At 43.5% G+C, this 13,114-nt stretch overlaps 1 protein-coding gene and 1 long non-coding RNA gene across 8 annotated transcripts in view; one reads left to right on the top strand and one right to left on the bottom strand.

Annotated features, from left to right (window-relative positions):
* KCNE2 (potassium voltage-gated channel subfamily E regulatory subunit 2) overlaps positions 1-6,108 on the top strand; it is a 44,986-nt gene extending 38,878 nt beyond the window's left edge. For all 7 annotated transcript variants that reach the window (XM_053310653.1, XM_053310647.1, XM_053310652.1 and 4 more), the window contains exon 2: positions 5,603-6,108. In XM_053310653.1, coding sequence (XP_053166628.1) covers positions 5,620-5,997 — 378 coding nt within the window. In that variant the 5' untranslated portion in view covers positions 5,603-5,619 and the 3' untranslated portion in view covers positions 5,998-6,108. The remainder of the gene's footprint in view (positions 1-5,602) is intronic.
* Positions 5,090-13,108, bottom strand: LOC128351266 (uncharacterized). Its single transcript, XR_008319675.1, has 3 exons — positions 12,241-13,108; positions 9,004-9,105; positions 5,090-5,998 (listed from the first exon to the last, which is right to left on the bottom strand). It is a non-coding gene; the product is annotated as an uncharacterized LOC128351266 (long non-coding RNA).
* Between the last annotated feature and the right edge of the window lie 6 nt (positions 13,109-13,114).

Below are 13,114 nucleotides of genomic sequence, written 5' to 3' on the forward strand. Positions count from 1 at the left end.
TTTATGTGGTGGACAGGTTCTACTGGTGGTTCCCATAGTAAATGCATAGTGTGAAGGGCAGACATGCACTCTTTAATAATCTGTGAACATACCAAAGGGAGAGGCAACCATTATGGAGATCCCCAGCACATGTACTCAACCATTTGCCTCTCACAATTTGTATGTTTACCCCAGGAAAGACTGGGGCAGCGTTCCCCCTAACAGGGATTCCCAGATGTTGTTGCCTACAACTCCAAGCATCCCCAGCTGCAATAGCCTTTGCTTGGGGATTATGAGAGTTGTAGTCAACAACATCCGGGAATCCCTGTCAGAGGGAACACTGGACTGGGGGAACCTGGCTGCCATGTGAAACAAACCTGGGTTGGCAATGTTTGGAATATCTCACATTTTCAAAACCCAATTGAGTTTTAGACAGAGCTCAGCGTATTTAGGGCCAGAATACTATTTTCTTACCAACTACTTTCAGTGAAGATAGCTGAAGTTCAACAAACTTCCAGGACAGCTACCCAGTTTCAACTGATATCTTCAATACATTGTTGATAACCGATAATACATTTTGCACCTTGAGTATGAAATGTATGATACTTTGCAAGGTTCTGTTAACCAATTGGGCTCTCTCTCAGATTAAGACTAAGGTGGGAACACTTTTCCATGCCAATAATTGTCCCAAAGAGTAGCCCATATTGCAATATGAACAAGAGGGAAGTAAATGGATACTAGCTACAACCATAATGGCAGAGTGAATATGAGTTCAGTGAATCAGATTGAGGAGATTCCTGAGCAGATGTGCAACTCTATCACCCAGGGGCACAGGAAGGTTGGAGGAGGCCTTGGGACAAGATTTGAGGGTGGGACCCACCTGCCAGCTGCCACCACCTGCCTTTGCGAGGCAGTGCCTGCCTGTTTGGGGCTGAGCACCACACTTGCCCCCCAAATCCATACTGGCATAGGGCACAAACATGTCCCTGTTTCATCTCCCAGCCAGAAAGCACTTTGTTCACCAGCTGGGTGTTTCTTTTCTCTCTTCCAAGGGAGGGAAAGAAAGGAAGCAATCATCTGGCAAATGAAGCACTTGCTGGCTGGAAGATGCAATGGGGACATGTTTGTGCCCTATGCCAGCCACACCTCCTGCATCATTGTGCTTCTGAAACCAATTCATGGGCCTGTTGCCCTCTCCCAGCTGGTGAGTGCTCCATTTGCTAACTGGGTATGGGGTGTGTGTGGCCCCAGGCAGCCCCAGGACACTGGCAGCTGTTCTCCTCAGCTCAGTACTGGCTACTCCCCTTTTACCACACGAAGCCACCTAATGGCTCAGCGGGGAAATGCCTGACTAACAAACAGAAGGTTGCCGATTCGAATCCTTGCTGGTACTATATCAGGCAGCAGCGATATAGGAAGATGCTGAAAGGCATCATCTCATACCATACGGAAGGAGGCAATGGTAATGGCTCCTGTATTCTACTAAAGAAAACCACAGTGCTCTGTGAGTGCCAGGAGTCGAAATCAACTTGACAACACACTTTACCTTTACATACTTAAAAGTCACCAAGCAAGCTGCCGTGCAAGAGTTAACATGGATAGAATTGTGGGTGTTGCCAAAATCTGCAAGGAGGGATCCGTTCAACCTGCCAAATTATGATGCCAGTTTGGTTATGTGATGTGAATCTTCTACCTATAAGGGCCAATGTAGAGAGCCAAGGTTAAAGTAATAAAAAAATGAGGTCAGGGCTGTGACCAAGCAATCCACATTCTAAAAAAAAAAAAAAGACTGTCTTTTCATACGATTTTATACATGATGCACTGAGCATATTTGAATAGTTTCTTTTCCTGCCTGACGGTAACAGAGGAGAGAAACTCCCAAATGGGGGAAGGAAATATTCAAGGGGAGAGAGCGAGCGGGGATTAAGGGGTGGAAATTTGGGGTGTCAACAATAATTATGCAGAAATTTCCCATTTCCACCATTTAAAAAAATTCCTGCATGTCCAGTTTTATTTCACTTCCACTGAAGCTATGCTAGGCAACAATTTAAATATTAAACTATATCATCATTGTGGGGCTGAACTGGGAATTATGGTACAGAACACAACTGAGTGTGAAAAGCATGACTGTTCCTTTTAAGGTTTATATTACAATGATTTACAGGTCCAAAAAGTATTTTATGTTCCCTGCTGAACATCAAGGTTACCTGTTGGGTGTCAGCCAATATTTAACTTCCCAGTGAGATTAGATTTAAGAATGCATTTATTCTCAAGATAGATCGCTACCAGGTAGCAGTACAAGGTGGAAATTTCTTCTAGCCAGTTATTTCCCAGTTTTGTTCAGGAGTATCATAATAGTGTTTGTGTATATTCTCGGTGGCTGCACATTTCTCTCAGCAGCAACACTGAAGAGGTAAGTTTCTTTTAACAATACCTAATTTTTTTTAAACACTGGATAACTTTGATTTAAAATGAAGTGGGAGACATAGAAGATAGCATTGAACTGATGTGAAAATGAGCAATGTTTTGAGATGTGAAACCAGAATGCATACGTTGACTAAGCACGGAAATTAACAATAAGTGAAGTTACTTGGCATTTGAAGATACTGAATGTGCAGCTGAAGACATAAAAGATCCAACAGCTAAAAAGTAAATTGTGAAGTGAAGATTGATAGTCTGAGGAGGGGAGGATTTAATCAGAAATCTTTCCAGTCTTAATCACTATTATCACTTGAAGCCTTTATGTTATTTTAAATTCAGTGACAGACAAATGATGTTAGATGTTTTTGGTTTCTTTTTAAGTCAGTTAGTTAGAATAATTTTTAACTGAAAGTATGCAGGGTGACACTCTGTGGTCTGTGCTGTGTAGATTTCCACAGAGTGGATTTCCACAGTAGGGCATTCAATTCATTCGACCTGAGTCTAGTACAGAAACTGGATTGTTAGCTGCCCAAAACAGGTAACAGCTTCCCACATGTGAGACTGGTTAACACCATGATCCTTCAACATGCCTAATACTGAGTCGTCATAAACTGGCACTAGAAGAAATCCCTGTGCGTTATACAAACAGCCAAGATTAAATTTCAAATTGTGGGTCATGTCCTCTGTGCCAGTCCACCAATACAGATCTCCTCTAGGTAGGAAGCATGAGGCACTTGGAAGGGGTCCGAGTTAGATCAACTGAGCATTTTTCTTCAGTGCTTAAGATGTTCTGCCTACAAAGTCCTATAAGAAAGATCAGTATTATTATCCCCATATTACAGGAGGGGGTGGGGGGCTGATGCTGAAAGTGCCTTACATCTGCCTTCCCAGTTAATCCATGGCTGAGCTGCATTTCAGACCAGAAACTATTAACTTATAGCCCATGTTCTTAACCACCATGCTGCACTAATTAAAGTTTTATCTATGTATAATCACATTAAAGGTAAAGTGTGCTGTCAAGTTGATCTAGACTCCTGGTGGAGCCCTGTGGTTTTCTTTGGTAGAATAAAGGAGGGGTTTACCATTGCCTCCTCCCACACAGTATGAGATGATGCCTTCCAGCATCTTCCTATATCTCTGCTGCCCAATATAGTACCATCGGGGATTCAAACCATCAACCTTCTGCTTGTTAGTCAAGCATTTCCCCACTGTGCCACTTAAGGTGACTACAGTAGAATCTTGCTCATGTGGATATGTAATGTCGCTTTCTCTGTCCCAATATATTATGGGTTAATAGGGTTAGCGCGGAGGAAGCCCTGAGGAGCTTACCTCCACACAGACTGGCAGTTTCCTTTCCTTGGGTGGAGAGATAGTCTGCTCAGACGAGCACTGACTGCTGCTGGTAGCTCCGAGGGTTGTGATGTTGGGACACGTCACCCCATGCCCCGGAGCTCCAATAATGCATTGTGCAAATGTGTGGTGCATTTTGGGGATGCCCCCCTCCCCAAGAGTGTCACAGTTTGCCAGCCAAGGCTGACAGAAGAGTGAAAAAAAGAAGTTAAGGGAGTGCCTGCTCCCTTAACCTCATTTTGGAGGGTGGCTACCTTGCTCCAGTCCTGGCAGTACACACACACACACATGCAAAACCGGGCTAGGCTTCTTTAGCCCAGTTTTGCACGTGCATGTGAATAGCTTCTATATATTTCAGTAGATTGCTCTTCTTTATTCACTTTGCCTCAACATCTGATACACTTTTAACTGACCTCACAATGAAACAAATCACTGCCTTCCTATTTTATACATACCCTTTATGCTTGCAATACAATTATCTAAATATTTATGCCTATGCCTGCCACAATCTTTTTGCCCTTGTCACAAGTAGTTTCTAGGCCATCCTCTGACATTTTAAGTTCAAAGAATGAGAATTAACTATTTCTTAATGAGATCATTCACATAATCAAAAACCGAGGCTATTCACACGTGCGGAGGAAACCCAGCCCGGTTTCCCCTGTGTGTGTGAACCGCCGGGAGCTGTGTGGCTCCTGGTGCCTAGCCCAGCAAATTGCACCCTCCCCACCCATTAAATGAGGTTAGCAGAGCATTCCCATTTTTCAGAGAATGAATCACCACAGCATGGCTCCATGCCGTGCTGACTTGCGATGAGACCTCTGACCAGGAGGCTACAGCAAGCCTCCCGATGTTGGGGGGGCTCCCCAGAATGCCCCATGCACCCGTGTGGGGCATTCTGGGGCTTCTGGTGGCCAGGCAGCCCCCGATCCCCACCACCCCTATCAGCTCCGTGACGGAGCCAGTAATCATGTGGGTGGCCGATCCAGCCACCCAGGGAGGGCTGAATGCTTGTGTTCAGGGAGAGCAGGCTTGACCCACTCTTCCGCCAAACCCCTTACAGCTCTCCACACTGCTTGTGTGGAGAGCCTCACTGTGTTCTACCTGGGTTTGGGAGCTGTGTGTGTTCCCAATTTTTGGTTGTGTGGAAGCAAGTTAAGAGGAAAACCTGGGTAGAAATGATTGTGTGGAAGCAAGGTAGGAGGTAAAGCTACCCAGGTTTTCCTCCTATCTTGCTTCCACACAACTGAAAATTGGGAGTGCACACAGCTTCCAGACCTGGGTAGAATGTAGTTTTTGATTGACTGAATGACCTCAGTGAGTTGGTAAGTCATTTATTTGCCTGTGACTAATCCAACACCCTATGAGGTCATTCACAGAAGCAGGAACGTTCTACCCAGGTTTGAGAGCTGTGTGTGCTCCCAATTTTCAGTTGTGTGGGTACAAACAACTAAGTAGGAGGAGGGAGAAGTGACTGTGTACTGGGTAACGTTAACTGGGTAAGTGACTGGGTAACTTTTCCTCCTACCTTGCTTCTGCACAATCACGTCTCCCTCCTCCTACCTAGTTGTTTGCACCCACACAACCAAAAATTGGGAGCACACTCAGCTCCCAAAGCTGGGTAGAACACAGTTTTTGCTTGACCTCCACATTTAAAAAGAAAACTTCTTGATGATTCTAATCTGCCCTTTACTACATAGTTTGAACTTTTTCCCCATTAGCATGACTATATCAACCATCCAATATATCTTTGTGCTTCTGTAGATTATAGACAAGTACCCTATGCCCTTTCCCCAAGATAGCTGCAAATGGTTCTACCACACACAGATTATTGATATCTCTTTTTGTTTTTAAGGACAATTCACTGAAAATATGGCTGATTTACGAAATTACACTCAGGCTCTGGAAGATACTTTCAAGGAGATATTCCTCAACTACATGAATAGCTGGCAAAGAAATACCACAGATAAAGAAGAGGCATTGCAAGAAAAACTCAATGCCGAAAACTTTGACTATGTCATTATGTATATCATGGTTATGATTGGCATCTTCTCCTTCATCGTTGTAGCTATCCTAGTGAGCACTGTGAAATCAAAGAGGCAAGAGCACTCCAACGACCCTTATCACGAATACATTGTTGATGACTGGGGCGAAAAGCTCAAAAATCAAATCGTGCTGCAAGATGATCTTAAATGCACCATCCATGCAAATGATGGGGCAAAGGGCAAAGAAAGTCCCAGAACTGCTTGATCTGTGGAAGAAATAATGACAATTTGATTTAAGAATTTCTGGAGAATTGTTTTTTTAGGTCATCCTAACTTTCAGAACAAGTTAAATATTAAACCGTGTCATGCTGGCATAGTTCCAAGCAAATAGATGTATTGCCTGTTTTGAAGATAAGTAGAAGGAAGCTAGTTTGTGTTTTTAAGTTCCAGGCAACCCTTCTGAAACTCTTGACAAAGCTGATAACTAAGTAAGATCCTTGGGGGGAAAAATAACAAATATGCTGCTGCTGCTTGACCAAGCAAGGTGAAAGAGGACACCCAGTTACCACAATAATTCCTTCAGCCAGTTTTCTGGCTTGTATTTGCTGTTCTACCCCAACCTATCCAGGCTAACATGATCTCCTTTTTATTTAATCACTTCGCTCAAAAGTGGGAAGCAATCATCCATCATTTCAGGTATTTAGTTTAGTCATACATATGAAACACGAAGGTTAATTACTGCCAGATACAGTCCTGTGTACCATTACTGCAAAGAACAGGAACAATATTGCCAAAACTTTCATTTGTCATCCATGTTCCACTGCCTCAAAATTCTGCAGCTTTGCTCACAATGGTAATACTAGGGATGTGCACAGAACCGCGGCTGGGTGGTTCGAAGGCGGCGGAGGTGCCGCTTCAAGGGTGGGGGAAGGTGCACTAACTCCTCCCGCCACTTTCCCCCTGCTGGCGCCCATTTCTGTTAAAAGTCTTCGGGGCAGCAGCGTACCTCCCTGCTGCCCCGTTGCCCTCCTTGGCCAGAAGTGGCTAGAAGTACCGGGCGTGTGCAAGCCCATCGCATGCGCGCACCTGTCTGCCATGCACATGTATGCATGCAACGGGCGCACGGTACTTCTGGCCACGGAGGGCAATGGGGTGGCAGGGAGGTACGCTGCTGCCCCGAAGACTTGACAGAAATGGGCAGCAGCGGGGGGGGGGGGAGAGAAGCGGGGGGAGTGCACCCTTCCCCGCTCTTAAAGTGGCACCCTCGCCACATTCAAACTTCAGACTAACCTCGTGTTCGAACCTGATTGGAGGCCTGTAAAAGGGCCTCCAAACGGGTCCGTGCACATCCCTAGGAAATACTTATTAGTACTTTGCTGGACTGAATGCAAAATTTATTTCAAACATGTATTAAAAGCATGGGCATAGACCCATGGAGCAAAGGGGGGCAATTGTCCCCAGACTCAGAGGTTCTGGGGGCCACCTAAGGCTCCCCCTCACCCTCTGCCAGGGTCCCTCCTTGCCCACTCCTGAAGAGCAAAGCGCTGGTTGGCTAGGAGTGCGAGGGACACCCCTCTCCTCTCCAGCCAGAGTTTCAATGAAATGCTGGCTGGCAAGGGATGGACCTTGTCCTGGGCACTGGCCCTGCCCCTTGGGTCTGACATCAGATGCAAAGGGTGGGGCCAATGCCAAGAAACCTGGTAGGGTTTCATTTCAGAGAGGGGACGGGCAGAAAGAACTACTGGGGCTGGTGTGGAGCTGCAGGTGGGAGCTGGCAGGCAGCTGCAGAGTGGAACTGAAGGATGCTGGGCCTCTTGCCATGGGTGCAAGCAACACCTGAAGAGCCATCTGGGCACCAGGACCACGATGGCAGTGGCGAAGAGTGGCAGGTCCCCCATGTGAGTAGCTGACCTGGGCTGGAGAGGGCACTGGCCCACCCCCTTGCGTCTCACATCAGATGCAGGAGGCATGGCTTGGGGTGCATGTGTGCTTTGCACACACAATGAAGAAACAAGGGGGCAGGGTGGGCTGCCTGCCAGGCTTTGTCCCCCAGCCACTGCAAAGTTTGTTACACCACTGATTAAAAGTATTTAATTTATTGCATTAATATGGTCTTCTAACCTCATATTTTGACTTCCTATACACCATCACCCTGACAAAAACACAGGGGCCATTCACACAACCTACTGGGTGGGCGGGGAGAAGGCTTTGCAAAACTTATCTTTCCCCCAGATGAGTATTCTGAGCCTGGTGGGAGCGCACGCCATGCTCCCACACGACTCCCGCTGCTCCATGCAGTGCGGAGCAGGGTGGATCACTCCGAGACTGGGACTTGTTATCCCAGCCTCCGGGTATCCCATAGTGTACCACACACCAAGTGCAGTGCAGTGGGGGATCTCCTCGGGGGATGGATGCTCTAGGCACCCGTCTCTATGTCAGCACAAGCTACAAGTAGCCTGTGCTTACACGGGAGCCGGGATGCGTTTGCACCCTTAACATTGACTAAGAGCCAGGCTTTGGCCCTGGGTTTGGTGCCACAGCACTTCTGGGATCTGTTTGGATCCCAGAGGTTCTCACGGAACAGCCTCACAGTGTGTTATTCACTGGGGTAATTCACACAAATGTTCGACCTGGGTTTGGAAGCTGTGTGTACTCCCGATTTTCTTTTGTGTGGAAGCAAGGTAGGAGGAAAACCTGGGTAGAAGTGATTGTGTGGAAGCAAAGTAGGAGGAAATGAGGTTTTCCTCCTACCTTGCTTCCACATAATCATTTCTACCCAGGTTTTCCTCCCACATTGCTTCCATACAACTGAAAACTGGGAGCACACACAGTTTTTGATTGTGGGAATGACCTCACTGCCTGGAAGAAAAAACTGCTTGACTGTGAGAACTACTAGTCATTGGAACTAATTGGTCAGCAACTCTCTCAAGACTTCTTGTAGATAGTTTATGGAATTTGAGAATACACCCTATTGTGATGCAGCTTCATATTTCTGTATTATACAAAACAAAAACAATGTCGTGTCTGTAACAGAATACACATTAAAAAAAAATTCAGGAGAGGCTATCCATTGTAATGGATACAATTTCAGAACAAAATCCAATCTCTAGACTTTAGGGGGATTTATTCCCAAGTAAGTGTGCACAAGACTGTAGCTTCAGGCACAGAAAGGGGAAAAATTATTTAAAATTCTTTTTGAAGGCTTCATTCAAGTTTGCTCAATGATGAGAATGGCTTAGATCCTAACTTCCATAAGCAGAGTTCCACTCACCGAATGTAACTTTCTTGTCCACCCTTTCCTGCTGCAGCAACCTTTAAAAATCTGGTCCTGATGTTTTCAGAAATTTCTGGGAAAGGATGCCATATGGTGTGCCTGCAATAGGAGCAGTCATGCAACTGGAAGTCTGCAACATGGGGGACTGGTGAAAGTGTGTGTGTGGGGGGAGGGGTCTGCATGAGTGGAAGTGCGCCTAGGATAAAATCCTGTATATTTAAAACAAACATTCCTGTTACTAAATTAACATTACTATCTAAAATTATTATATCAAGTTCAATGCAAGGATTGTGATATATCAAGACTTGTTTAGCTTCCAACTAATAGGCACTTTTGATTGATAGAACTTGAAGACATTCAATATACATGTTGAGTATCCCTTATCGAGCTGCTTGGGACCAGAAGTGTTCTGGATTTCGGACTTTTCCAGATTTTGGCATACTTGTATATTGTAATGAGATATCTTGGGCATGGGATCCAAGTCTAAACATGAAAGGTTACTGTACACTATATTTTTAAAGGTTTTATTTAAAATATAAAAACAAATAAGCATTGAATTTACGATAACTACAGGTAGTTGTAAATGTAACGAAAACTAATTGCAAGAAATTTTTCAACGCAATAATGTTGCTGGTCATGTTAGACTCAAAAATGGCATTTTAGGTGGAGATGAAATTCATTTGTGCAACGAGTAAGTGCTGCGGGCGCACGCCGTGGTGGTTTCCGGATTTTGGAGCATTCCAGATTTCAGTTGTCCAGATTAGGGATACTCAACCTGTACCAAGTTCCACATATTTTGTTTATACCACTTCAAGATTTTAAAATAAAAAAACAGTATTAAAATAAGGTATAAAATATATTCTAAAATACATCAGTTCTTTGTTTAATGTTCAGCTTAAGAGTAACTTATAAGTGACATAGCAGTAATATCTGCCGCTTCAAACACAGTATATAGCTATTTCAATGAAAAAATTTAACAAATATAAAATACATTCTAACTGAAATACTTTCAGTCTTTGAATTCTGTTTATACAAGGAAGTTTTACTGTCAACAACATTAACACTTAAATGATTGTGTTGATCATCTTCTACTAATCAAAATGCCAGTTTACACAGGATTTGTGACTGAAGTAGTTTCCATCACTTTGTTTTTTGGTGTATATAGATTGGTTCTGTTTATTAATATGTATTTTGATACCTTGAAATTTAATGCAGTATCCATTCCTAGCTACATATTCATACAGAAGCACTGCATCAGTGACCATACCAACAATGAGAACATAAGACTTGGTAGTTGATCAAGTCTGTTGATCTTACTGAAAGTTTGTTCACACTCTTCATTGCTACATGAAAAACAATAGTTCATTTATAGAGCAAATAGAAAGTAAACTCAGGCAAGTAGGAAAACAGGAGGTCATAATGGTTTCTCTGCTTCTTTTTTATTGTTGTTTTAATAATTTTATGTGAACTATTGTATAAGATTGACCTGGAAATCTGTAAAATAAATATATGATGATTTAGATGTGTGGCCTGGATCATGTCTGCTCCCTTTTTCCTCTTTGCTGTTTTGAACTATGGAGAAGAGCTACTACCACTCACTTTCCACAACATGGACTTTCTCGTATGCTGAAATAGTAAGTGACGATTTCATACAACTACTCCTTCTATGGGGTCAAGAATTTTCAGAAGTAACACAGTGGGTTTATTTTGATTGGGCCCCTAATATATAGATTCTTAGTCAAATCAGACTTCTTGCTTTCATGTTGTCTTCTACCCTCATTTAATCCAACACCAGCATATATTTTGATGTGCCAAAAAGCTTGTGTCTCTTCTCTTTGTTAAAATCAGCAAGGGGAAATCTTTATACATAGGTCCAGATCTATAAGCGTATTGTCGCCTCATTATCATATAACTTGGTAAGTACTATCAGCTTAACTGGATAAACATATTTAAGAGAAGGAATTTGAATCAAATAAATGGTAAGATAAGACATAATGTGTTTGTGAAGGATCATGTCAGGCACTAACATTTTCTTCTGCTGTCAGGAGCAATTTGGCAAATCATTTCTCAATAAAGAGTCCCTGAAGAGTCCCATTGATCTTTGTTGTGCTCCAGCATGCTTTTGCACTAGTGTGTGATGCTCCTGCACAGTAGCTCAACCAGTGCACATGGATCACTCAAATATAATTGGTTACAGGTAAGCAACCTGTTTCTGTATCAGCATACACTGATCAACCTCTGTAAACAAAAGCAAACTATATAGATTCAGACAAGCTGAATGGAAACAATTAGCATTGTATGATTGAAGCTATGGTGAAAAAACAAGCAAACATTGCACACTAAACCTTCGCAACTCCGTCTATGTGAACATTTTGTTGCTGCATACATGAAAGGAATGGTATTTATGTTTCTTTGTAGCAAGATTGGATGTACTTCTGCAAATCTGCTTGTGATATTGTGATCTGTCGTCATGGTACTGTATTGCAAACAACAGAAACAAAATTTGTAATAGATCGTTACTGCTGCGTTAGCCTTCTTCAATGAATCTGTGCATGATTCATGATTTTTTTTTTAAGCTCTTGCCTTGTCATATCATAATGTACTCCCCACTCCCTCAAGTGGGTTGAAGAAGTTCTGTGGGTTTCCATTGGATGAAGGAGCACTGGAGCCTTATGGTCTGATTGCTGATTGGAGCTTCTGGTCCTATTTGTTTTATTCACAAATATACAAGCAGAGCTCATTGGATGGAAAATAGTTAGCTTAAAAGCAGCCACTGCCCACCCAGAGCAATTTAATTATGCAGCTAGAACAGCTTAAATCTCTAGGCCTGTTCAGCTGTTCCCTTCCCTGAAACAGGACTGCAGATTCTGGAGGCTACACCCCTGATAGTGGCACACACCTGCAGGCCACACTCCCCATGTTGGTGTGCCCACTGGTCCTTTTCATGCATTCAGCTGAATGCCTGGGGGCGGGGGGGAGGCACTATGGCCAGTAAGTGCAGCACTGTCTCTACCTCCACAGGTTCAGTAAACTTGTTTTTTTTTACTGGACAGGGCTTCTCACCTTTGCCTATGTCTTTTCATAAACTGCAAATTGCCAGTTCTCACGCACACCCTGGCCCTAGCTCTGGTCTGAGATCCAATACCCCAAAGTGAATTGCCCATTCAAGGGACCCTTCACAGTAATTAAGAACAAAATGAAAATTAACATCGTTTTATCAGGCCCCATACTCACAGCAGTGATCAATGCAGCCAAAGTCAAAGCACTATGTTCTTCTCAGTGTCTTCAGGCTCAAAAACGAGAACAAAATCCTCAACGCTTCTCACAATCTTTCTGAATTTGAGATGACAGAAATGAACACACATCGCCACCAATATCACACAAGCAACGTTGGCCATCTCTCAGCATGGAGAGTTCTCCAAAGTGCAGTTTCCTTTCCAAGTTTTCTATCCAGCTGCAATCACAACCTTGGTGATGGATAGCAGGTGCTTTACTGCCATTTTTCCATGAGTCCAATTGGTAGAGTTCACATTGTGGAAATGCGATGATAACAACAAGCGGTTTACATATAAATAAATAAAATAAAATAAAATAAATGGCTCCATGTCCTCAAAGGGATCACAATCTAAAAAGAAACATAGGATAGATCCCAGCAACAGCCACTGGAGGGATGCTGTGCTGGGGATGGATAGGGCCAGTTGCTCTCTCCCCTGCTCAATAAAGAGAATCACCACTTTAAAAAGGTGCCTCTGACCTCAGTTAGCAGGGATAACATAAATGCACGTTTAACTTTAGCATGGCATGTACATACTCCATGCTGAAAGGAACCCTTGTTTCCCCCCAAAGTTTGGGGCAAAACATAAATGGGACCCAAACATTTTGAATTTTAAAAAGGAAATATCCCCTGAAATCTACACAAGCTTTCTGTCTTGTATACCTAACTATGGTTAATTCAGCTCCCCCAAGATAAAACGAAACTGTAAAAGGTGGCGGCATAGACATGCAAATAAATAATAAAATAAAATAGGTGGCTCGTCTCCTGGTATCGCTTACTCCGTCACATTTTTCCAGCAGCGAACTGAGAAAGTTACGGTGCCCAAGTGCTGTA

Source organism: Hemicordylus capensis, chromosome 3, assembly GCF_027244095.1.
Source record: "Hemicordylus capensis ecotype Gifberg chromosome 3, rHemCap1.1.pri, whole genome shotgun sequence".
Taxonomy (NCBI): Eukaryota; Metazoa; Chordata; class Lepidosauria; order Squamata; family Cordylidae; genus Hemicordylus; species Hemicordylus capensis.